General features: G+C 41.5%; 1 protein-coding gene across 2 annotated transcripts in view; it reads right to left on the bottom strand.

The window, feature by feature from the left end:
• The window catches only part of vimar (visceral mesodermal armadillo-repeats), a 320050-nt gene that overhangs the window by 242903 nt on the left and 49369 nt on the right, over positions 1-27778 (bottom strand). For both annotated transcript variants that reach the window (XM_071660119.1, XM_071660118.1), the window contains exon 4: positions 11655-11784. In XM_071660119.1, the coding sequence (XP_071516220.1) occupies positions 11655-11784 (130 nt within the window). The remainder of the gene's footprint in view (positions 1-11654; positions 11785-27778) is intronic.

Raw genomic sequence — 27778 nt, 5'->3', positions numbered from 1 at the left:
CCCAGATATCTAAAACACTTCACTTCCTCCAGTTTTTCTCCATTCAAACTTACCTCCCAATTGACTTGTCCCTCAACCCTACTGTACCTAATAACCTTGCTCTTATTCACATTTACTCTCAGCTTTCTTCTTTCACACACTTTACCAAACTCAGTCACCAGCTTCTGCTGTTTCTCATCCAAATCAGCCACCAGCCATTACTTGCCATTACTGCATCCCTAAATATCTCCCAATCCTCACCCACTCCCCTTGCTTCATTTACTCTCATATTTTGCCATTCTACAATCAAAATCTCCTTGTGTTTCTTCACACGTCTCCTTTCCAAGCTTACTTACTCTCACTACTCTCTTCTCCCCAACATTTGTTACTCTTTATCAAAAACCTTTACAAATCTTCACCCTTGCCTCCACAAAACAGAGATCAGACATCCCACCAACTGCCCCTTTCAGCACACTTACATCCAAAAGTCTCTCTTTTATGCACTTGTCAATTACTATGTAATCTAAAAATGCCCATTAACCATCTCTCCTACTCACATACATATATTTGTGTGTATCCCTCTCTTTAAACCAAGTATTCCCAAGCACCATTTTTTCAGCACACAACTCCACAAGCTCTTCACTATTTCCAGCCATAACATTGAATACCCCATGTGCCCTAATCATACCCTCAACAGCCACATTATTTACCTCAGCATCTAAATCACCCATTACTCTAAGTAAAATCTGCAGACACACTCACTCAGCTGTTCCCAAAACACTTGCCTCTCATGACCTCTCTTCTCATGGCCAGGTGCATACGCACTATCATCCATTTCATGCCATCAACTTTAGAGTTTTACTGACATCTATCTAGAATTTGATCACACACTCCCTCAACTCCTTCTTCAGGAGTAGAGCTACTCCTGAGCTTCTGACCTCTCACCAACCCCTAACTTTACTCCCAAGACATTTCCAAAACATTCTTCCCCCTTACCCTTGAGCTATATTTCACTTACAGCCAGAACATCCAGCTTCTTTCTTTAAACGTACTACCTATCTCTCATCTCATCTAACTTACATCCACACACATTTAGACATCCCAATCCGGGCCTTTGAGGAGGATGAGCACTCCCTGCCTGACTCCTTCCACTTCCTCTTTTAGAAATTGAAGTACAAGAAGGGCAGGGAATACAGAGGTATAATTCTCTCTCCCCTACCTCAGAATGATTGAAGTGAAAAATTGCAGATGTTGGTGACTGAGTTTGAAAAAGTGTGCGATAGGAAAAAGTTGAGAGTAAATGTAAATAAGAGCAAGTTTATTAGGTTCAGTAGGGTTGTGGGACAAGTTGATTGGGAAGTAATTTTGAATGGAGAAAAACTGGAGGAAGTGAAGTGTTTTAGATATCAGGGAGTGGACTTAGCAGCAGATGGAACCATGGAAGCAGAAGCAAGTCACAGGATGGGGGAGGGGGCGAAGGTTCTGGGAGCGATTAAGAATGTGTGAAAGGAGAGAACGCTATCTTGGAGAGCAAAAATGGGTATGTTTGAAGGAATAGTAGCTCCAACAATGTTATATGGTTGCGAGGCACTACGGAGGAGGGTGGCTGTGTTGGAAATTAAATGTTTAAGGACAATATGCAGTGTGAAGAGGTTTAATTGAGAAAGTAATGAAAGGGTAAGAGAAATGTGTGGAAATAAATAGAGTGTGGTTGAGAAAGCAGAGGAGGGTGTGTTGAAATGGTTTGCACATATGGAGAGAATCAGTGAGGAAAGATTGACAAAGAGGATATATGTGTCAGAGGTGGAGGGAACAAGGAGAAGCAGGAGACCAAATTGGAGGTGGAAGGATGGAGTGAAAAAGATTTTGAGCAATCGGGGCCTGAAGATACAGGAGGGTGAAAGGCATGCAAGGAAATAGAGTGAATTGGAATGATGTGGTATACTGGGGTCGATGTGTTGTCAATGGACAGAAATAGAGCATGTGAAGCATCTGGGGTAAACCATGGAAAGGTCTGTGGGGCCTGGAAGTGGAAAGGGAGCTGTGGTTCAGAGCATTACACATGACAGTTAATGACTCTAGTTGTCATATGTAATGCATCAAAACCACAGCTCCCTATCCACATCCAGGCCCCACAAACCTTTCCATGGTTTACCCTAAACGTTTCACAGTATACCACATGGTTCCAATTCATTCTATTCCCTGCACACCTTTCAACCTCCTGCATGTTCAGACCCCTAGTACTCAAAATCTTTTTCATTCCATCCCTCCACCCCTAATGTGGTCTCCCACTTCTAACATATACATCTTCTTTGTCTATCTTTCCTCACTCATTCTCTCTATATGTCCAAACCATTTCAATGCACCTTCTACTGCTCTCTCAACCATATTCTTTTTATTATGACACAGCTCTCTTACCCTTTCATTACTTAATTGATCAAACCACCTCACACCACATACTGTCCTCAGACATTTCATTTCCAAAACATTTAACTTCCTCCATACACCCTATCACAAACCCAACACAAACCTCAATAATTTTGATGGTAATGTAAACTGTGAAATGACATTCAGTAGCCGAGAACCAGGGTATTGTGTTGAGAGGTTCTGTGAATTCACAATGAAGGAGCAAAGGCATGAGTACCTCAAGCCTCAACTACAGAAGGAACAGTAAGAAAGAGAAAGGAATCATCTAATAAAAGATGTCATAATACAAAGGAGCTTCAAGATATGCAGGGGCAAAAACAGAGATGGCTCTGTAACCAGACAGCATGTGCAAGGAACAAGTATAGCAGGAAAGAAAAGAGGAACAAAGAAACTTTGAAAAGAATATATTGTGACCAAGGCAGGCGAAAATCAAAAATTTCCCATAATTCCATCAGATCAAGGGATCGAGGGAAAAATCGTAGAGGATGGTGTGAGGATATGTAAGGAACTGAATATCAAGTTCAAAAATGTTTTCACAGTGAATGATACTACAGCCCTAACATCAGAGAGATGGAAAGGGGAAGAGGTTCTGGAAATCATTGAGATATCTAGAAAAGATGTTAAAAAAATACTATAAGGACTTGCTTATACAAGGCTCATGATCTTGATGAAATTCTATAATAGGTGCTAAAGATGTGTGCACATACACGAAACAAACCACCTGAATTACAGTTCAAGATGTCATGGGAAAGAGGCATAGTACCAAGGGAATGGAAAAAGGGCAGAAAGTATACCTATATATAAGAAAGAAGATGAACAGGAGTTTAACTACAGATAAACTAGTAAGGTTCTGGAAAAAATTATGAGAAAGCGAGTGGAAAACATGATGAAATTTCATCATACGTACTAAAGACAAGTGCAGATATACTAGATAAACCATTTGCATTACTTTTCAAGTTGTCATTAGAGAGAGGCATAGTGACAAGGGAATGGAAAAGGACAAACATCATACTTACATAAGAAAAGTAGACCAGGAACAGGAGTTCAACTACAGACAAACTAGTGTGGTTCTGGAAAAGGTTATTAGAGAGCAAGTGGATGAGTTTCTAAGGAGGAGAAATTTCCAAGCAAAGGAAAGCATGGTTTTCAGGAAAGGAGCTCATGCATAACTAACCTCTTAGATTTTAATGAGAGTGAATTCTGTCCTGGACAAAAGAAAAGGATGGAAAGACTGTCTGCATTTGGATTGCCAGAGAGCATTTGACAAAGTACCACACAGGAAGCTTATTAAGAGACTGATTCAAGAAGCAGTAATAAAGAGTAAACTGCTACAACGGTCAGATGATTATCTATGTAGAAGGGAACACAAAATGTATATTGGAGGAGCCTTTTCCGAATGGGTTGAGGTGACCAGTGGAGTGCCACAGAGGCCAGTTCTGAAACCATTACTCTTCTTGATCTATACTGAAGACTTATATGAAGGTATGGAATCCTGCCTGAATATGTCTGCAGATGATGCAAAGGTTATGAGAGAAGTGGGCAGCAAAGAGGATTGCATCAGCTTACAAGGGGACCTAAAAAGACTCCAAAGTTCGTTGAAATGTGGTAGATGAAATTCAATCTAAGCAAATGTAAATCAATGAGGATGGGATGAAGCAAAAGTCAGACTCAATATGATTATCACCTAAATAAACTTCAAGATTCTATGTGTAAGAAGGACTTGGGAGTTAATATCACCCCTAACCTGTTACTAGCGTCTCATATTAGGAGAAAAGTTAAGACAAACTGTCTGCTGGCAAATAACAGAATAGCTTTTAAATGCATGGATAAGGATATATTTTGCAAGCTATTCATATCATTCATATGACCAAAAAAGATGAATATGCTTCTTAGGTTTAGCCACCAGCATCTCTAGAAGCACAAAGTGCTCACAGACAAGGTCCAAAGGATCTAATAAAACTAAGCCACAGGGAAAGGATGAAGGCTTTAAATTTACCTACCTTTGGAGAGAGTAGACTACAGGGTGATCTGATAACAACCTGTAACTTCTTCAAAGAGACTGACGATGTGGATAGTGGGCAGTTCTTTGAGAGATGTAGGAATACAGCAACCAGAGGATATACCAAGAAATTGAGTAAGAAAGTTGTTAATAAGGATGTAAAGAAATATTCTATATAAGAAAGGTGGATGAATGGAACAGACTCACTGAAGAAATGATTAATGCAGACATCATACATGAATCTAAGAAGCTGTATGGTAGTACAGAGTGTTCAAGATAAGGGGCCCCATGAGTGTAAAACTGCCTCTCTGTAAAATATGAATAGTTGATTAAAAAGAGGTAGTTACCTTTGTCCTCCCAGATAAAAACTTTCATATATTCTTCAATGGTCTTAGAACCTTCAGCCACCATTCTATGACTCACTTCTCCTTCCATGGTTTCATTCGCTGCCATATCCACTGCAAGGTATCTAAATCATTCCATTTCTTCCAACTTTTCTCACTCAAAATTGCACCCTAATTAACCTGCACTACTAAACTTTACAACCTTGCTTTTATTTATATTTACTCTCAACTTTCTCCTTTTACACACACTCCCAAATTCAGACACCAACTTTTGCAGTTTCTCACTCAAATATGCCACAAGTGCTGTTTCATCAGCAAACAAGACTCTTTACCCAGGCCCCTCTCTACTTCTACAAACTGCATAACTGACCCTCTCTGTAAGACCCTTGCATTTACTTCCCTCACCATACCATGCAAATGAGTCAAACAGACCTACCTTCACCTGGAACCACTCATGCTCCTCTCTACACACCTGCACAAATGCCTTACACTTTTAATTAAACCTTCTCACGGCTTCTTGTTACTTTCCTCCTACACCATAATGGTTTTCTACAAAGCATCTCTATCAACACCATCATAAGCTTTCTCCAGATCCATAAATGCCAAATCCTTCTGTTTCTTTAAGTATTTCTTGGACACTTTCTCTAGAGCAAACACAAAATCCACACATTCTCTACCATTCCTGAAACCACAATGTTCCTCCCCAGTCTGATGCTCAGTACATGCCACCAACCTCTCAATCACCACTCTCCCATAAAACTTACCAGGTACACTCAGCAAACTTATATCTCTAAGGTTTGAATACTCACCTTTGTCCCCCTTGCCTTTATACAGTGGTATTATACATGCATTCTGCCAATTCTTAGGCACCTCACCATGATCCATACACATACTGAAAATCCAAACTAACTAATACACAACACAGTCACCCCTTTCCTTAAGATATTCAAATTCAATACCATCTACTTCAGTCGCCTTGCTGCATTTCATTTTGTGCAAGGCTTTCATCACCTCTTCTCTCTCCATCATTACATAATACAATTATGCCAGCTTACTATCTTTCCTACATTTTCATGTGCACTCGTGTATGTCCTTCTTTTAAAACTAGGTATTCCAAATCACCAGTCCTTTTTCAGCACACAACTTCATGTCCCTCTTTTTAAACCAGGGATTCCCAAACAACAGCCTTTTTTCAGCACAACTCCACAAGGTGTTCTACATTTCCATTTAACTTAATGAATATCCCAAGCCTCCCACTTATACCCTTAACCGCCAGTGTGCCTACCTTCGCATTCAAATTACCCATCACTAATACCTGGTCTCTTTCATCAAAAAAGCTGACACACATATTCAGATGGTCCTAAAGCTAAGTACTTAGCTCTCACCACCTTCTTTCTCATGGCCAGGTGCATACGCACTAATAATCACCTATCTCCCACAGCCCACTTTCATTTTCTACCCACATCAGTCTGAAGCACACCTCCTTCCACTCTTTCACCCAATCCCACAACTGCTTCAACAGTAGTGCTACCCCTTCCTTAGCTTTTGCCCTCATAGTAATCCTAACTTTACTCCTAAGATATTCCCAAACCATTCTTCCCTTTACCATTAAACTTTGTTTCACTCAAAGCCAGAAAATCCAGGTTCCGTTCATCAAACATAATACATGTCTCTCCTTTCTTCTCAACTTGGTTTCATACATACACATCCAGACAACAAAGCCTGAGCCTTCAAGGAGGATAAAACCTACTCACTTGGTTCTTTCTTTTCCATCTTTTAGAAACTGAATTATATTCCAAACCTTTTCCACTCCATCTTTTCATCTCAAATTTGGTTTCCCACTTCTTTCCATTCCCTCCATTTCTAACATGGATATCCTTATGTTAAGTTTCCTCATTTGTTCTCTCTATATTTCATACCATTTCAGCATCACCTCTTCAGCTCTCTTAACCATATTCTTCATACATTCCAACTCACAACCTCATGCCACACAACCTTACAACATTGTCAAGACAAAGAATAATCTTGAGCATGCCCTTCTCAGCCATCCCAGGATGTTACTTCTCTCTCCTCAAATTCCTCAATGATCCCAGGACCTTCATCCCCTCACCCACACTATGATTCACTTCAGCTACTGTAGTTCCATTCACTCCCACACCCACTCCCAGGTATCTAAAGCATTCACTTCCTCCCAATTTCTCCATTCAAACTCAAACCCCAATTACCCTGTCTCTTTCCACTCCTAAACCTAATAATCTTACTTCTCTTCATATTCACTTTCAACTTTCTCTTTTCAGTTTCTCAAACTCAGAAATAAGCTTCTGCAGTTTCTCACTTGAATCTGCTGACAGACTACAAACCTGCCACTCTCCAAGACACTTGCATTCATCTCTCTCACCTATCCAACCATATACAGATAAAACAGCCATGGCAACATACACATCTACAGGAGACCCACCTTCATCCAACTCACTCACCATCCTCGCTTCCTAATGCACACATTCACTACTCCTCTGATTACAAATTCCACACTGCTTCCAGTAGCTTTTTGCCCACACTATATATTCATAACTCTCTCTAAAAAGCATCTGTCAACTCTATTGTATACTTTCACCATATCAATAAATGCCACATCCAAATCATTCTGGTTCTCTAAGCATTTCTCACATACACTTCTCAAAGCAAACACTTGATCACACATCCTCTACCCCTCCTAAAACCACACTCCTCCCAAATTTGATTCTCCGTGCGTTCCATTACCCTCTAAATCACCACTCTTCCATACAACTTACCAGGTACACTCAAAAAACTTCTTTCTTTCTTTCAAACTATTTGCCATTTCCCGCGTTAGCGAGGTAGCGTTAAGAACAGAGGACTGGGCCTTGGAGGGAATATCCTCACCTGGCCCCCTTCTCTGTTCCTTGTTTTGGAAAATTAAAAAAAAAACGAGAGGGGAAGATTTCCAGCCCCCCGCTCCCTCCCCTTTTAGTCGCCTTCTACGACACGCAGGGAATACGTGGGAAGTATTCTTTCTCTCCTATCCCCAGGGATAATATATATATATATATATATATATATATATATATATACATATATATACAAAAAACTTACACTTCTGTAATTACAACATCCGCTTTTTTAATCCTTGTCTTTATCCAGTGGTAATACACAGACTTTTAGTTAATTCTCAGGCACATTACCATGAGCCATAAATACACTAAAAAGCCTTCAGGACAATCACTTCCATTCTCAAGAAATTAAAATGCAATTCCATTGACTCCCAGCCACTTCGCCAAACTTCATCTGACACAGTGCTTCCATCACTTCAAGTCAAAACACGCAATATCTAACAACCTACCATCAAACACATTTAACAGTCCATCAGAATAATTGCTGTAACTCCTCTTCACCTCTTCTCTGCAAGTTACAACTTCCTCCTCTGCCCCTTTCACTGATGCTCCTATTTGTTCTCTTATTCTCCTCACCAAATTAACATCTTCCCTAAAAATGTTCTTATCCTTCCTGAAGTTTGCTGATGCTTAGAAAACCCAATTCTCATTTGCCCTCTTTTTCAGCATGCACCTTCCTCCTGACCTCCTTACACTTTTTTTGTACATCTCACAATCACTTGGACTCATTCCCTGCAAGTAATGCCCATACACCTCTCTTTTCTCTTTCACTTGTATCTTAACTTTCTCATCACACCACTCACTGCCTTTTCTCACCTTCCCCATCTCCCACCTTCCACAAATATAGGTTCTACCTCCCTAGATACCTCCCATTCTACATCCACTTCCCTAGTTTTGTTAACTTTTACCTTTTGCCATTCTTCACTTAATTTCTCTAAACATCTCTTCACATGAGTCTCTTTTCCAAGCCAACTCATTTTCAACATCTTCCCACCCATATCATTTTCTATTTTCCTTAAATCTCTAAAAACCTTCACCCTTACATCCATGAAAAAGGGATCAAAATCCCACCAACTATCCCTCTCAGCACCTTAACATCCACGACTTCTCTTTAGAATGCCTATGAAATAGCACATTATCCAATAATGCCAACTTACCATCTAATCTACTCACCCACATATATACTGATTTGTATCCCTCTTTTTAAACCAGGTAATCCCAATAACCAGTCAGTTTTCAGTAAACAATTCCACAAGTTGTTCACCATTTTCATTTACATTTGATACTCCATGCCTTCCAAGTATACCCTTAACCGCCACATCTCCCACTATTGCAATCAATTACTCACTCAGCCCCTGAATCACTCACCACTCTATCCTCCACCTCTCATCACCAGGTGAAAATGCACTAGCAATCACTCTCCTATTATCAGCCACTTTCATTCTTGCCCACATTCCCACAATTGTTTAAGTGACTGACATGACACGGGAATAACATGCCCCAACCCAGGCCTACTTGGGCAAAAAAAAGAAAAAAGTGAAAGAAAAAGAAAGATATTAATCATCCTTCAGCAGAAAAGCTATCCCTTCCTAAGATCTCACCCTCACACTAACCCATGACTTTATCATACGATATGGTTTCAGAAGTGGTAGAGGATGTGTGGATCAGGTGTTTGCTTTGAAGAATGTATGTGAGAAATACTTAGAAAAGCAAATGGATTTGTATGTAGCATTTATGGATCTGGAGAAGGCATATGATAGAGTTGATAGAGATGCTCTGTGGAAGGTATTAAGAATATATGGTGTGGGAGGAAAGTTGTTAGAAGCAGTGAAAAGTTTTTATCGAGGATGTAAGGCATGTGTGCGTGTAGGAAGAGAGGAAAGTGATTGGTTCTCAGTGAATGTAGGTTTGCGGCAGGGGTGTGTGATGTCTCCATGGTTCTTTAATTTGTTTATGGATGGGGTTGTTAGGGAGGTAAATGCAAGAGTTTTGGAAAGAGGGGCAAGTATGAAGTCTGTTGGGGATGAGAGAGCTTGGGAAGTGAGTCAGTTGTTGTTCGCTGATGATACAGCGCTGGTGGCTGATTCATGTGAGAAACTGCAGAAGCTGGTGACTGAGTTTGGTAAAGTGTGTGGAAGAAGAAAGTTAAGAGTAAATGTGAATAAGAGCAAGGTTATTAGGTACAGTAGGGTTGAGGGTCAAGTCAATTGGGAGGTGAGTTTGAATGGAGAAAAACTGGAGGAAGTGAAGTGTTTTAGATATCTGGGAGTGGATCTGGCAGCGGATGGAACCATGGAAGCGGAAGTGGATCACAGGGTGGGGGAGGGGGCGAAAATTCTGGGGGCCTTGAAGAATGTGTGGAAGTCGAGAACATTATCTCGGAAAGCAAAAATGGGTATGTTTGAAGGAATAGTGGTTCCAACAATGTTGTATGGTTGCGAGGCGTGGGCTATGGATAGAGTTGTGCGCAGGAGGATGGACGTGCTGGAAATGAGATGTTTGAGGACAATGTGTGGTGTGAGGTGGTTTGATCGAGTGAGTAACGTAAGGGTAAGAGAGATGTGTGGAAATAAAAAGAGCGTGGTTGAGAGAGCAGAAGAGGGTGTTTTGAAGTGGTTTGGGCACATGGAGAGAATGAGTGAGGAAAGATTGACCAAGAGGATATATGTGTCGGAGGTGGAGGGAACGAGGAGAAGAGGGAGACCAAATTGGAGGTGGAAAGATGGAGTGAAAAAGATTTTGTGTGATCGGGGCCTGAACATGCAGGAGGGTGAAAGGAGGGCAAGGAATAGAGTGAATTGGAGCGATGTGGTATACCGGGGTTGACGTGCTGTCAGTGGATTGAATCAAGGCATGTGAAGCGTCTGGGGTAAACCATGGAAAGCTGTGTAGGTATGTATATTTGCGTGTGTGGACGTATGTATATACATGTGTATGGGGGGGGGTTGGGCCATTTCTTTCGTCTGTTTCCTTGCGCTACCTCGCAAACGCGGGAGACAGCGACAAAGTATAATAAAAAAAAATAAATAATTCTCAAAACATTTTTCCCTCTTCCCCTTGAGCTTTGTTTCACTCAGAGCCAGAACATTCTAGTTCCTCTCCTTATACTTAAGACTTCTATGTCCCTTCTTCCTGTCCTGGTTACTTTCATGCATGTTCAGACACCCCAACCTGAGCCTTTCATTGGTTCCTTCTTATATCTCAAATTTCAGAAAATAATATGTAAGGAGGGGGTTTCCAACTCCCTATTCCTGCCCCCTTTCAGCCACCTTTTATGGCTTGCTAAGAATAAATGGGAAGTATTCCTTCTCCCATATCCCAAAGACCATTATGAGCAGGGGAAAAGTAGCTTGCACCTCATGAATGTGCAGATTCTAAACAGGTTATTTAAGTGACCCTAAGGTTATTTCCTTCTGATTCAGTGTCATCTCCATATTCCCTGAACACCTCCAGCCTTGGAGGGAAAGGAGGGGCTTTCAACAAAATTATCATCGAGGGAATAAGGTAAGCTTCCATTATACATGTTAATATTTCATCTATTAACATTTCCTGTCAAAATCTTGACCATTCTTCCCTCCAGATAGTCCATCACAATGGATGTTTACTATATCACATTGCACAAGACAAATAATTTTCTTTTAGGAATGCATCCCCATTGATATATAAAGGATGACTGTAACCAGAAATACATATTCTTGCAAAACTTTAGCACAAATTGTTCAATATACTATCTATGAGACAGAATAATGTACTAATAGTAAGACCTGCGGATATGAACAACATAAAAGAAAAATATATCCGAAGCACTGTGCGATACAGGTACTCAATTTCAAGACTCATAATATCATCATAACACAAAGATTTAAAAAGAAAATAGTGTGAAACATCAAACAAAACCCTTGAAACTACACGAGTCTGAGAGTAATTAACATTCAGAAGTCTGATCATGCACCAAGTTAAACACACCTTTGACGGAGTTCATATATTTAAACCCACCATGTTCGTAGCATATATTGCCAAGTGCTCGACAAGCTTGCAGGGCCACCTTGGTATTGGTGCTTGACATTTTCTCCACTAAGATTGGTACCAGACCACCATTCACACATTCCACCCGGCAATTCTCAACCTGTTGAAAAAAAAAACATGGCATGCAGACAATGATGTCAAAATGTAAGCTGTAAGTTTCTGAAACATTTTTCTGATGATAATCTTACACACTGGAAAACAGGCAAGCTATACCTTAACAATCAAACTCAATTTGTGATTACAAATACTTTAATGACAAGCCATAATAAGGAGTTTGGGATCATCATAAAATATATGTGACAAATATTTTCAACATCTTTATTACTGATTTAGTTTTCCTGCTCTATGCAGTATTCACAGCAGTAACTGACACACTAATAACAGTCACTGTGTCAACAGCAACTCACACAAATTGTATCAGCCACTATATCATATTACACCAGAGTGTTCTGTAAATTGTATCAGCCACTATATCATATTACACCAGAGTGTTCTGTATCATTAAAACTCTCTAAGAGTTTCTCCAAAATAATTTTTTTTCATACATATTCGCCATTACCCACATTAGCGAGGTAGCATTAAGAACAGAGGACTGAGCCTTATAGGTAATATCCTCACCTGACCCCCTTCTCTGTTCCTTCTTTTGGAAAATTAAAAAAGGTAGTGGAGGATTTCCAACCCCCCTGCTCCCTCCCCTTTTAGTCGCCTTCTACGACGCGCAGGGAATACGAGGGAAGTATTCTTTCTCCCTTATTCCACTATATCACATTACACCAGAGTGTGCTGTATCATTAAAATTCTCTTGGAATTTCTCCAAAAAAATAAATGCTTGTATAATTTCAGATTTCTTTTAACATGGTGAACTATTTCTCTGTCATTTAATATAACACTGTTAATCTGTCCATATATATATTTATTCATTTATATATTATACTTTGTCGCTGTCTCCCGCGTTAGCGGGGTAGCGTAAGGAAACAGAGGAAAGAATGGCCCAACCTACACACATACACATGTATATACATACACGTCAACACACGCACATGTACATACCTATACATTTCAACGTATACATATAAGTAGATACACAGACATATACATATATACACATGTACATGATTCATACTTGCTGCCTTTATTCATTCCCATCGCCATGCAGCCACACATGAAATGAAAACCCCCTACCCCCTGCATGCGCGTGAGGTAGCGCTAGGAAAAGAAAACAAAGGCCACATTCGTTTACACTCAGTCTCTAGCCATCGTGTATAATGCACCGAATCTACAGCTCCCTCTCCAAATCCAGGCCCCACAGAACTTTCCATGGTTTACCCCAGACGCATCACATGCCCTGGTTCAATCCATTGACAGCACATCGACCCCAGTATACCACATCATTCCAATTCACTCTATTCCTTGCACGCCTTTCACCCTCTTGCATGTTCAGGCCCCGATCACTCAAAATATTTTTTATTCCATCTTTCCACCTCAAATTTGGTCTCCCACTTCTCATTCCCTCCACCTCTGACACATATCCTCTTTGTCAATCTTTCCTCACTCACTCTCTCCATGTGACCAAACCATTTCAAAACACCCTCTTCTGCTATCTCAACCACACTCTTTTTATTACCACACATCTCTCTTACCCTTTCATTACTTACTCCATCAAACCACCTCACACCACATATTGTCCTCAAACATCTCATTTCCAGCACATCCACCCTCCTCTGCACAGCTCTATCTATAGCCCATGACTCGCAACCATATAACATTGTTGGAACAACAATTCCTTCAAACATACCCGTTTTTGCTTTCCAAGATAACGTTCTCGACTTCCACACATTCTTCAACGCTCCTAGAACTTTCGCCCCCTCCCCCACCCTATGACTCACTTCCGCTTCCATGGTTCCATCCGCTGCCAAATCCACTCCCAGATATCTAAAACACTTCACTTCCTCCAGTTTTTTCCATTCAAACACCTCCCAATTGACTTGTTCCTCAACCCTATTGTACCTAATACCCTTGCTCTTGTTTACATTTACTCTCAGCTTTCTTCTTTCACACACTTTACCAAACTCAGTCACCAGCTTCTGCAGTTTCTCACCCAAATCAGTCACCAGCGCTGTATCATCAGCGAACAACAACTGACTCACTTCCCAAGCTCTCTCATCCCCAACAGACTGTATACTTGCCCCTCTTTCCAAAACTCTTGCATTCATCTCCCTAACAACCCCATCCATAAACAAATTAAACAACCATGGAGACATCACGCACCCCTGCCGCAAACCAACATTCACTAAGAACCAATCACTTTCCTCTCTTCCTACACATACACATGCCTTACATCCTCGATAAAAACTTTTCACTGCTTCTAACAGCTTGCCTCCCACACCATATATTCTTAATACCTTCCACAGAGCATCTCTATCAACTCTATGATATGCCTTCTCCAGATCCATAAATACTACATACAAATCCATTTGCTTTTCTAAGTATTTCTCACAGACTTATTCCCCTATAATTGCTACATACATCTTCAGCACCTTCTCTTTGAATAAAGGAACAATAATAGCTTTCACTCAATTCTCAGGTACTACCTTCTATTTCCATCCTAAATTACATATACGATACATCCACTCTATCACACTTTCTCCCTCATACTTCAGCATTTCAGACATAATCCTATCCACTTGAGGTGCCTTTCCTACCTTAAACCTCATTAGTGCCCTTCTTATCTCCCTTCTTGCTATAAGCCCTTGCACTTGTATTCTCTTCCTTCCCTCCTCCATACCCATGTAACAACTGCTGCCTCCCCTTCTCCCACATTCATCAGTTCTTCAAAACACTCTTTCCATCTTCCTTTTACTTTCTCCTTTTCATTCAGAGACTCCCCTTACTTACTTCTCACATCAACATTTCCACTCTTACATCTACCTTTTTCCCTTTCACCCCTTCCAGTGTAGAGTAAACCCTCATTTCAACAAGATAATCGGGGGGAATGGGCTTCCGTCAAATGCAACCTATGGACCATTCTTTAACACAATATACAATAACACAATATACAGTTCACATGCTTTCTTTTAACTCCTCTGTCACTTGATTACATTTTGAATTGTAAGGACTGCAAAATCATTTAATGAATAAAGTCACAATTCTCTGTACACAACCTGACCACTTGATAGCTTGAAGCAGACTGAGACTGAAGCAAAGCGAGTCTACTCAACACTACCAAAAACAAGTGCAATATAAAATGTATGTATGGACCATGACAGTGCTTGAGGATTGGCAAAATCCATGCAGAGTGCCACTGTACATAGGGAAAGGGGATAAAGGTGAGTGTTCAAACTATAGAGGCAAAAGTTTGTCAAGTATTCCTGGAAAACTATATGGGAGGGTATTGATTGAGAGGGTGAAAGCATGTACACATCATCAGATTGGGGAAGAGTAGAGTGGTTTTAGAAGTGGTAGAGGATGTGTGGATCAGGTTGTTGCTTTGAAGAATGTATGTGAGAAATTCTTAGAAAAACAAATGGATTTGTATGCAGCATTTATGGATCTGGAGTAGGCATATGACAGGGTTGATAGAGACGCTTTGTGGAAGGTCTTAAGAGTATATGGTGTGGGAGGCAAGTTGCTAGAAGCAGTGAGAAGTTTTTACCAAGGATGTAAGGCAAGTGTACAAGTAGGAGGAGATAAGAGTGACTGGTTCCCAGTGAATGTTGGTCTGCGGAAGGGGTGTGTGATGTCCCCATGGTTGTTCAATTTGTTTATGAATGGGGTGGTTAGAAAGGTAAATGTAGGAGTTTTTGGAGAGAGGAGCAAGTATGCAGTCTGCTGAGGATGAGAGGGCCTAGGAAGTGAGTCAGCTGTTGCTTGCTGATGATACAGCTTTAGTGGCTGATTCAAGTGAGAAACTGCAGAAGTAGGTGACTGAGTTTGGAAAAGTGTGTGAAAGAAAGTTGAGGGTTAATGTGAATAAGAGGAAGGTTATTAGGTTCAGTAGGGTTGAGGAACAAGTTAATTGGGATGTAAGTTTGAATGGAGAAAAATTGGAGGAAGAGAAGTGTTTTAGATATCTGGGAGTGGAATTAGCAGCGAACAGAACCACAGAAGTGAAAGTGAGTCACAGGGTGGGGAAGGGGACAAAGGTCCTGGAGGCAATGAAGAATGTGTAGGAGAGAACGTCATCTCAGAGAGCAAAAATTTGTATGCTTGAAGGAATAGTAGTTCTAACAATGTTATATGGTTGCCAGGCATGGGTTATAGATAGGGTTGTACGAAAGAGGGTAGATGTGATGGAAATGAAATGTTTGAAGACAATACGTGTGACATGGTTAGATTGAGTAAGTAATGAAAGGGTAAGAGAGATGTGTGGAAATAAAATGTGTGGTTGAGAGTGCAGAAGAGGGTGTGTTGAAATAGTTTGGACATACGTAAAGAATAAGTGAGGAAAGATTGACAAAGGGGATATATGTGTCAAAGGTGGAGGGAACAAGGAGAAGCTGGAGACCAAATTGAAGGTGGATGGAAGGGGTGAAAAAGATTTTGATCAATCGGGGCCTGAAGATACAGGAGGATGAGAGATGGGCATGGAATAGAGTGAACTGGAACAATTTGGCATACTGGGGTAGATGTGCTGTCAATGGACTGAACCAGGGCATGTGAAACATCTAGGGTAAACCATGGCAAGGTCTGTGGGGCCTGGATGTGAATAGGGAGCTGTGGTTTCAGTCCATTACACATGACAGTTAGAGAATGAGTGTGAACAAACGTGACCTTTTTTTGTCTGTTTTCCTGGCACTACCTCACTGAAGCAGGGGGAAGTGATGCTATTCCTGTGGGGTGGGGTAGAGCTAGAAATGGATGAATGCATGCAAGTATGAATATGTACATGTGTGTATATATATGTCTTATGGATGGGGTTGTTAGGGAGGTGAATGCAAGAGTTTTGGAGAGAGGGGCAAGTATGCAGTCTGTTGTGGATGATAGGGCTTGGGAAGTGAGTCAGTTGTTGTTTGCTGATGATACAGCGCTGGTGGCTGATTCGGGTGAGAAACTGCAAAAGCTGGTGACTGAGTTTGGTAAAGTGTGTGAAAGAAGAAAGCTGAGAGTAAATGTGAATAAGAGCAAGGTTATTAGGTACAGTAGGGTTGAGGGACAAGTCAATTGGGAGGTAAGTTTAAATGGAGAAAAACTGGAGGAAGTGAAGCGTTTTAGATATCTGGGAGTGGATTTGGCATCAGATGGAACCATGAAAGCGGAAGCGAGTCACAGGGTGGGGGAGGAGGCAAAAGTTCTGGGAGCGCTGAAAAACGTCTGGAAGGCAAGAACATTATCTCAGAAAGCAAAAATGGGTATGTTTGAAGGAATAGTGGTTCCAACAATGTTATACGGTTGCGAGGCATGGGCTATAGACAGAGTTGTGCGGAGGAGGGTGGATGTGCTGGAAATGAGATGTTTGAAGACAATATGTGGTGTGAGGAGGTTTGATGGAGTAAGTAATGAAAGTGTAAGAGAGATGTGTGGTAATAAAAAGTGTGGTTGAGATAGCAGAAGAGGGTGTATTGAAATGGTTTGGTCACATAAAGAGAATGAGTGAGGAAAAGAGTGACAAAGTGGATATGTGTCAGAGGTGGAGGGAACGAGAAGTGGGAGAACAAATTGGAGATGGAAGGATAGAGTGAAAAAGATTTTGAGCGATCGAGGCCTGAACATGCAGGAGGGTGAAAGGCATGCAAGGAATAGAGTGAATTGGAACGATGTGGTATACCGGGGTCGACGGGTTGTCAATGGATTGAACCATGGCATGTAAAGCATCTAGGGCAAACCATGGAAAGTTTTGTGGGGCCTGGATGTGGAAAGGGAGCTGTGGTTGTCTTGGACAATCGCATGTTTACCAAATGGCATCCGAGCAACATCTCTTCATTGTATATCAACTGACTGTTGTATTTCTCTCGTGTCTCCCATGATGATGTGATTATTACATGAAAGTGCACTTGGGAACTTATCGTGTTTCATTTTCCCCGTGTACTCATAGGAATGTATATATATGTGTATACAAGAGGATGGGCCATTCTTTGTCTGTTTCCTTGTGCTTCTTCATTAATGCAGGAAATTGTGATTAAGTACAATAAAATAAATATTAATCATTGTATTATCATTAGCCCATTCTCTTAAATCAGAAATCTGTTATATCAGGGTCTGTCAAATTGAGGGTTTACAGAAGTTTCGTATTGTCCCAAAACTTTCCATATAACTTCTTTCCAAAATCTTCATCTACTCTTCCTCTGCTTTCCTCTATCAGCTTCTTGACATTCTGCTTACATATTCTGCATTCTTCCCTCCTATGCCAAGCTTCTACTGGTACATTCCTAATGAGCAATCTGCCATATGCCTTTTCATTCTCTTCCACAGCATATCAAATCTCGTCTGTCTACCATAAATTGCCCTTTTTATTCCTGTATCTCAATACCTTGCATCCAACTACTGATTCTACATCTGACAATCGTCAGATGGTAAAAAATTGGGAAACGTCAAATTGGGCAATTGAGCAAGAGATGTGGAAATAAAGTTTAATGAAGAGATAAGATCTTCCCTGTTTTGCCAAGAGGGCTACATGATAGTAAGGAAAAAAACATGGCAGAAAAGGTCATACAATACAAAAAAATGGTGGATTCTGGTCCAACTGGACAATATATAATGGGAAGTGAGTCAGTTGTTGTTTGCTGAAGATACAGTGCTGCTTGCAGAGTTATATAAGAAACTGCAGAGGCTAGTGTCTCAGTTTAGGAGAGTGTCAAAAAGGAGAAAGTTGAGGGTAAATATGAATACGAGCAATCTCATTAGGTTTTAAAGTGACAAGAGACAAGTTGTTTGGAGTGAGAGTTTGAAAAGAGAGAACTTGCATGAAGTGGAATGCTCACAGTGGATATGTAGCAAAATGCACCATGAAAGCTGAAGCAAGTCTCAGGGTGGGAGAGGGGGGTAAAGGTCTTTACCACACTGAGGGATATGTGGAAAGAGAGGTCACTGTCATAAACTTAAGGGCAAAGATGGATATATATGATGGCAAAGATATCCCACTGGTGATGAGTGGATGTAAGCTACAAGCCTTAGACAAAAATGTAAAACATAGTATGAATATAACTGAAATGAAATACCTAAGGACAATATGTGGTGCAAGGAGGATTGACAGAATAAGAAATGATACAATAAAAGCAAGATGCGGCTGTAAGAGGAGTATGTATGAGAGTTGAAGAGTATGCTAAAACTGTTTGGGCATATGGAGTGGGTCAATGAGCAAAGGATGACTATGAAGGTACACTTGTCAAAAGTAAATGAAACAAGGGAAAGGGGGGAAACCAGGGAGGAGGTGGAAGGATATAGTGAAAGATGCTTTGAAAGCTTGGGACATGGGCATGCAGTAGGATGCAAGGCATGCAAGGGATAGAGCAAACTGAAGCAATGTGGTTTACAAAGGATGACACACTTTCAATGGACAAAACCAGGGAATATGAAGCAATTAGAGTAGCCATGGAAGGTTTGTTAGGCCACATTGTGGATAGGAGACAGAGGTTTTGGTGCATTATGCATGATGGTCACAGGATGTATGTGAGCAAATTAAGCCATTTCTTTGTTTGCTCTTTGCAGCTGCCTTACTAATATGGAAAATGTTGAATATGAAATAAAATCTTATCCCTGGGGATGGGGAGAAAGAATACTTCCCGCACATTCCTCACGTGTCGTAGAAGACGACTAAAGGGGACAGGAGCGGGGGGCTGGAAACCCTCCCCTCCTTGTATTTTAACTTTCTAAAAGGGGAAACAGATGAAGGAGTCACGCGGGGAGTGCTCATCCACCTTGAAGGCTCAGATTGGGGTGTCTAAATGTGTGTGGATGTAACCATGATGAGAAAAGAGAGATAGGTACTATGTTTGAGGAAAGGAGCCTGGATGTTTTGGCTCTGAGTGAAACAAAGCTCAAGGGTAAAGGGGAAGAGTGGTTTGGGAATGTCTTGGGAGTAAAGTCAGGGGTTAGTGAGATGACAAGAGCAAGGGAAGGAGTACGACTAATCCTGAAGCAGGAGTGGTGGGAGTATGTGATAGAGTGTAAGAAAATAAACTCTAGATTGATATGGGTAAAACTGAAAGTTGATGGAGAGAGATGGGTGATTATTGGTGCATATGCATCTGGGCATGAGAAGAAAGATCATGAGAGGCAAGTGTTTTGGGAGCAGCTGAGTGTGTTAGTAGTTTTGATGCAAAAGACTGGGTTATAGTGATGGGTGATTTGAATGCAAAGGTGAGTAATGTTGCAGTTGAGGAAATTATTGGTGTACATGGGGTGTTCAATGTTGTAAATGGAAATTGTGAGGAGATTGTAGATTTATGTGCTGAAAAAGGCCTGGTGATTGGGAATACCTGGTGTAAAAAGAAAGATATACATAAGTATACGTATGTAAGTAGGAGAGATGGCCAGAGAGTGTTATTGGATTACATGTTAATTGATTCCATGGTTCCATCCGCTGCCAGCTTCACTCCCAGATATCTGAAACACTTTACTTCCTCCAGTTTTTCTCCATTCAAACTTACCTCCCAATTGAATTGACCCTCAACCCTACTGTACCTAATAACCTTGCTCTTATTCACATTTACACTTAACTTTCTTCTTTCACACACTTTACCAAACTCAGTCACCAGCTTCTGCAGTTTCTCACACGAATCAGCTACCAGCGCTGTATCATCAGCGAACAACAACTGGCTCACTTCCCAAGCTCTCATATCCACAACAGACTTCATTCTTGCCCCTCTTTCCAAAACTCTTGCATTCACCTCCCTAACAACCCCATCCATAAACAAATTAAACAACCATGGAGACATCACACACCCCTGCCGCAAACCTACATTAACTGCAAACCAATCACTTTCCTCTCTTCCTACACGTACACATGCCTTACATCTTTGATAAAAACTTTTCACTGCTTCTAACAACTTGCCACCCACACCATATATTCTTAATACCTTCCACAGAGCATCTCTATCAACTCTATCATATGCCTTCTCCAGATCCATAAATGCTACATACAAATCCATTTGCTTTTCTAAGTATTTCTCACATACATTCTTCAAAGCAAACACTTGATCCACACATCCTCTACCACTTCTGAAACCACACTGCTCTTCCCCAATCTGATGCTCTGTACATGCCTTCACCCTCTCCATCAATACCCTCCCATATAATTTACCAGGAATACTCAACAAACTTATACCTCTGTAATTTGAGCATTCACTCTTATCCCCTTTGCCTTTGTACAATGGCACTATGCACGCATTCCGCCAATCCTCAGGCACCTCACCATGAGTCATACATACATTAAATAACCTTACCAACCAGTCAACAATACAGTCACCCCCTTTTTTAATAAATTCCACTGCAATACCATCCAAACCTGCTGCCTTGCCGGCTTTCATCTTCCGCAAAGCTTTTACTACCTCTTCTCTGCTTACCAAATCATTTTCCCCAACCCTCTCACTTTGCACACCACCTCGACCAAGACACCCTATATCTGCAGCTCTATCATCAAACACATTCAACAAACCTTCAAAATACTCACTCCATCTCCTTCTCACATCACCACTACTTGTTATCACCTCCCCATTAGCGCCCTTCACTGAAGTTCCCATTTGCTCCCTTGTCTTACGCACTTTATTTACCTCCTTCCAGAACATCTTTTTATTCTCCCTAAAATTTAATGATACTCTCTCACCCTAACTCTCATTTGCCCTCTTTTTCACCTCTTGCACCTTTCTCTTGACCTCCTGTCTCTTTCTTTTATACATCTCCCACTCAATTGCATTTTTTCCCTGCAAAAATCGTCCAAATGCCTCTCTCTTCTCTTTCACTAACAATCTTACTTCTTCATCCCACTACTCACTAACCATGGAAGCGGAAGTGAATCATAGGGTGGGGGAGGGGGCGAAAATCTTGGGAGCCTTGAAGAATGTGTGGAAGTTGAGAACATTATCTCGGAAAGCAAAAATGGGTATGTTTGAAGGAATAGAGGTTCCAACAATGTTGTATGGTTGCGAGGTGTGTGCTATGGATAGAGTTGTGCGCAGGACGGTGGATGTGCTGGAAATGAGATGTTTGAGGACAATGTGTGGTGTGAGATGGTTTGATTGAGTAAGTAATGTAAGGGTAAGAGAGATGTGTGGAAATAAAAAGAGCGTGGTTGAGAGAGCAGAAGAGGGTGTTTTGAAATGGTTTGGGCACATGGAGAGAATGAGTGAGGAAAGATTGACCAAGAGGATATATGTGTCGGAGGTGGAGGGAACGAGGAGAAGTGGGAGACCAAATTGGAGGTGGAAAGATGGAGTGAAAAAGATTTTGAGTGATCGGGGACTGAACATGCAGGAGGGTGAGAGGCAGGCAAGGAATAGAGTGAATTGGATCGGTGTGGTGTACCGGGGTTGGCGTGCTGTCGTTGGATTGAATCAGGGCATGTGAAGCGTCTGGGGTAAACCATGGAAATCTGTGTGGAGCCTGGATGTGGAAAGGGAGCTGTGGTTTCGGTCATTATTGCATGACAGCTAGAGACTGAGTGTGAACGAATGAGGCATTTGTTGTCTTTTCCAAGCGCTACCCCGCGCACATGAAGGGGGAGGGGGATGGTATTCCATGTGTGGCGGGGTGGCGGTGGGAGTGAATAAAGGCAGACAGTGTGAATTGTGTGCATGGGTATATATGTATGTGTCTGTGTGTGTATATATGTGTGTACACTGAGATGTATAGGTATGTATATTTGCGTGTGTGGACGTGTGTGTATATCCATGTGTATGGGGGTGGGTTGGGCCATTTCTTTCTTCTGTTTCCTTGCGTTTTAGATATCTGGGAGTGGATCTGGCAGCGGATGGAACCATGGAAGCGGAAGTGGATCATAGGGTGGGGGAGGGGGCGAAAATCTTGGGAGCCTTGAAGAATGTGTGGAAGTTGAGAACATTATCTCGGAAAGCAAAAATGGGTATGTTTGAAGGAATAGTGGTTCCAACAATGTTGTATGGTTGCGAGGCGTGGGCTATGGAGAGAGTTGTGTGCAGGAGGATGGATGTGCTGGAAATGAGATGTTTGAGGACAATGTGTGGTGTGAGGTGGTTTGATCGAGTAAGTAACATAAGGGTAAGAGAGATGTGTGGAAATAAAAAGAGCGTGGTTGAGAGAGCAGAAGAGGGTGTTCTGAAATGGTTTGGGCACATGGAGAGAATGAGTGAGGAAAGATTGACCAAGAGGATATATGTGTCAGAGGTGGAGGGAACGAGAAGTGGGAGACCAAATTGGAGGTGGAAAGATGGAGTGAAAAAGATTTTGTGTGATCGGGGCCTGAACATGCAGGAGGGTGAAAGGAGGGCAAGAAATAGAGTGAATTGGATCGATGTGGTATACCGGGATTGACGTGCTGTCAGTGGATTGAATCAGGGCATGTGAAGCGTCTGGGGTAAACCATGGAAAGCTGTGTAGGTATGTAAATTTGCGTGTGTGGACGTACGTATATACATGTGTATGGGGGTGGGTTGGGCCATTTCTTTCGTCTGTTTCCTTGCGCTACCTCGCAAACACGGGAGACAGTGGAGAAAAAAAAAAATGTTAATTGATAGGCGTGCGAAAGAGAGACTTTTGGATATTAATGTACTGAGAGGGGCAACTGGAGGGATGTCTGATCATTATCTTGTCGAGGCGAAGGTGAAGATTTGTAGAGGGTGGGGTGAAAAGAGTGATGAAAGTAAGTGAGCTTGAGAAGGAGACTTATGTGAGGAAGTACCAGGAGAGACTGAGTACAGAATGGAAAAAGGTGAGAACAAAGGACGTAAGGGAAGTGGGGAAGGAATGGGATGTATTTAGGGAAGAAGTGATGGCTTGCGCAAAAGATGCTTGTGGCATGAGAAGCATGGGAGGTGGGCAGATTAGAAAGGGTAGTCAGTGGTGGGATGAAGAAGTAAGATTATTAGTGAAAGAGAAGAGAGAGGCATTTGGACAATTTTTGCAGAGAAATAATGCAAATGAGTGGGAGATGTATAAAAGAAAGAGGCAGGAGGTCAAGAGAAAGGTGCAAGAGGTGAAAAAGAGGGCAAATGAGAGTTGGGGTGAGAGAGTGTCATTAAATTTTAGGGAGAATAAAAAGATGTTTTGGAAGGAGGTAAATAAGGTGCATAAGACAAGGAAACAAATGGGAACTTCAGTGAAGGGGGATAATGGGGAGGTGATAACAAGTAGTGGTGATGGGAGAAGGAGATTGAGTGAGTATTTTGAAGAATTGTTGAATGTGTCTGATGATAGAGTGGCAGATATAGGGTGTTTTTGTCAAGGTGGTGTACAAAGTGAGAGGGTTAGGGAAAATGATTTGGTAAACAGGGAAGAGGTTGTAAAAGCCCTGCAGAAGATGAAAGCCAGCAAGGCAGTGGCTTTGGATGGTATTGCAGTGGAATTTATTAAAAAGACGAGGTGACTGTATTGTTGACTGATTGGTAAGGTTATTTAATGGATGTATATGGTGAGGTGCCTGAGGATTGGTGGAATGTATGTATAGTGCCATTGTACAAAGGCAAAGGGGATAAAAGTGACTGCTCAAATTAGAGGTATAAGTTTGTTGAGTATTCCTGGTAAATTATATGGGAGGGTATTGCTTGAGAGGGTGAAGGCATGTACAGAGCATCAGATTGGGGAAGAGCAGTGTGGTTTCAGAAGTGGTAGAGGATGTGTGGATCAGGTGTTTGCTTTTAAGAATGTATGTGAGAAATACTTAAAAACGCAAATGGATTTGTATGTAGCAATTATGGATCTGGAGAAGGCATATGATAGAGTTGATAGAGATGCTCTGTGGAAGGTATCAAGAACATATGGTGTGGGAGGCAAGTTGTTAGAAGCAGTGAAAAGTTTTTATCGAGGATGTAAGGCTTGTGTACATGTAGGAAGAAAGGAAAGTGATTGGTTCTCAGTGAATGTAGGTTTGTGGCAGGGGTGTGTCATGTCTCCATGGTTGTTTAATTTGTTTATGGATGGGGTTGTTAGGGGGGTGAATGCAAGAGTTTTGGAAAGAGGGGCAAGCATGCAGTCTGTTGTGGATGAGAGAGCTTGTAAAATGAATCAGCTGTTGTTCGCTGATGATACAGCGCTGGTGACTGATTCATGTGAGAAACTGCAGAAGCTGGTGACTGAGTTTGGTAAAGTGGGTAAAAGAAGAAAGCTGAGAGTAAATGGGAATAAGTGCAAGGTTATTAGGTACAGTAGGGTTGAGGGTCAAGTCAACTGGAAGGTAAGTTTGAATGGAGAAAAACTGGAGGAAGAGAGGTGTTTTAGATATCTGGGAGTGGATTTGGCAGCAGATGGAACCATGGAAGCGGAATTGAATCATAGGGTGGGGGAGGGGGCGAAAATGCTGGGAGCCTTGAAGAATGTTTGGAAGTCGAGAACATTATCTCGGAAAGCAAAAATGGGTATGCTTAATGGAATAGTGGTTCCAACAATGTTGTATGGTTGCGAGGCGTGGGATATAGATAGAGTTGTGCGGAGGAGGGTGGATGTGTTGGAAATGAGATGTTTGAGGACAGTGTGTGGTGTGAGGTGGTTTGATCGAGTAAGTAATGAAAGGGTAAGAGAGATGTGTGGTAATAAAAAGAGTGTGGTTGAGAAAGCAGAAGAGGGTGTTTTGAAATGGTTTGGTCACATGGAGAGAATGAGTGAGGAAAGATTGACCAAGAGGATATATGTGTCAGAGGTGGAGGGAACAAGGGGAAGTGGGAGACCAAATTGGAGGTGGAAAGATGGAGTGAAAAATATTTTGAGTGATTGGGGCCTGAACATGCAGGAGAGTGAAAGGCGTGCAAGGAATAGAGCGAACTGGAACGATGTGGTATACCAGGGTCGAAGTGCTGTCAATGGATTGAACCAGGGCATATGAAGCATCTGGGGTAAACCATGGAAAGTTCTGTGGCGCCTGGATGTGGATAGGGAGCTATGGTTTCGGTGCATTATCACATGACAGCTAGAGACTGAGTGTGAACGAATGGGGCCTTTGTTGTCTTTTCCTAGCACTACCTCGCACACATGGGGGGGAGGGGGTTATTATTTCATGTGTGGCAGGGTGGCGATGGGAATGAATAAAGGCAGACAGTATGAATTATGTACATGTGTATATATGTATATGCCTGTGTGTGTATATATATATATGTATACGTTGAGATGTATAGGTATGTATATTTGCTTGTGTGGATGTGTATGTATATACATGTGTATGTGGGTGGGTTGGGCCATATACATACTTATATATATATACATATCAACATATACATTTCATTTCTAACACATCCACCCTCCTCCGCATGTCTATATGGGTGGATGTGTTGAAAATGAAATGTTTGAGGACAATATGTGGTGTGAGGTGGTTTGATCGAGTAAGTAATGGAAGGGTAAGAGAGATCATTTATTTCATAATACTTTGTTGCTGTCTCCCACGTTAATGAGGTAGCGCAAGGAAACAGATGAAAGAATGGCCCAACCCACTCACATACACATCTATATACATACACGTCCACACACGCACATATACTTACCTATACATCGCAACATATATATATATATATACACACAAACAGACATATACATATATACACATACACATAATTCATACTGTCTGTCCTTATTCATTCCCGTCGCCACTCCGCCACACATAACAAAAAACCGCCACCCACATTTGCGCAAGGTAGCACTAAGAAAAGAAAACAAAGGCCACATTCATTCACACTCAGTCTCTAGTTGTCATGTATAATACACCGAAACCACAACTCCCTTTTCACATCCAGGCCCCACAAAACTTTCCATGGTTTACCCCAGATGCTTCACATGCCACGATTCAATCCACTGACAGCACGTCAAACCCAGTTTACCACATCATTCCAATTCATTCTATTCCTTGCACGCTTTTCACCCTCCTGCATGTTCAGGCCACGATCACTCAAAATCTTTTTCACTCCATCTTTCCATCTCCAATTTGGTCTCCCACTTTTACTCGTTCCCTTCACCTCCGACACATATATCCTCTTTGTCAATCTATCCTCATTCATTCTCTCCATGTGACCAAACCATTTCAAGACACCCTCTTTTGCTCTCTTAACCACACTTTTTATTACCACACATCTCTCTTACCCTTTCATTACTTACTCGATCAAACCACCTCACACTACACACTGTCCTCAAATTTCCAGCACATCCACCCTCCTCTGCACAACTCTATCCATAGCCCACACCTCACAACCATATAACATTGTCGGAACCACTATTCCTTCAAACATACCCATTTTTGCTTCCCCAGATAACCTTCTCGACTTCCACACATTTTTCAACGCTCCCAGAACTTTTGCCCCCTCCCCCACCCTACGATTCACTTCCGCTTACATGGTTCCATCCGCTGCCAGATCCACTCCCAGATATCTAAAACACTTTACTTCCTCCAGTTTTTCTCAATTCAAACTTACCTCCCAATTGACTTGTCCCTCAACTCTACTGTACCTAATAACCTTGCACTTATTCCCATTTACTCTCAGCTTTCTTCTTTTACACACTTTACCAAACTCAGTCACCAGCTTCTGCAGTTTCTCACATGAATCAGCCACCAGGACTCTATCATCAACAAACAACAACTGACTCACTTCCCAAGCTCTCTCATCCATAAGACTGCATACTTGCCCCTCTTTCCAAAACTCTTGCATTCACCTCCCTAACAACCCCATCCATAAACAAATTAAACAACCATGGAGACATCATGCACCCCTGCCGCAAACCTACATTCACTGAGAACCAATCACTCTCCTCACTTCCTATATGTACACATGCCTTACATCCTCGATAAAAACTTTTCTCTGCTTCTAACAACTTACCTCCCACACCATATATTCTTATTACCTTCCACAGAGAATCTCTATCATATGCCTTCTCCAGATCCATAAATGCTACATACAAATCCATTTGCTTTTCTAAGTATTTCTCACATACATTCTTCAAAGCAAACACCTGATCCACACATCCTCTACCACTTCTGAAACGACACTGCT

The sequence above is a fragment of the Panulirus ornatus genome, chromosome 69 (assembly GCF_036320965.1).
Source record: "Panulirus ornatus isolate Po-2019 chromosome 69, ASM3632096v1, whole genome shotgun sequence".
Taxonomy (NCBI): Eukaryota; Metazoa; Arthropoda; class Malacostraca; order Decapoda; family Palinuridae; genus Panulirus; species Panulirus ornatus.
Note: the sequence above shows the minus strand (reverse complement) of the source record. Positions and strands in the feature narration are given on the sequence as shown.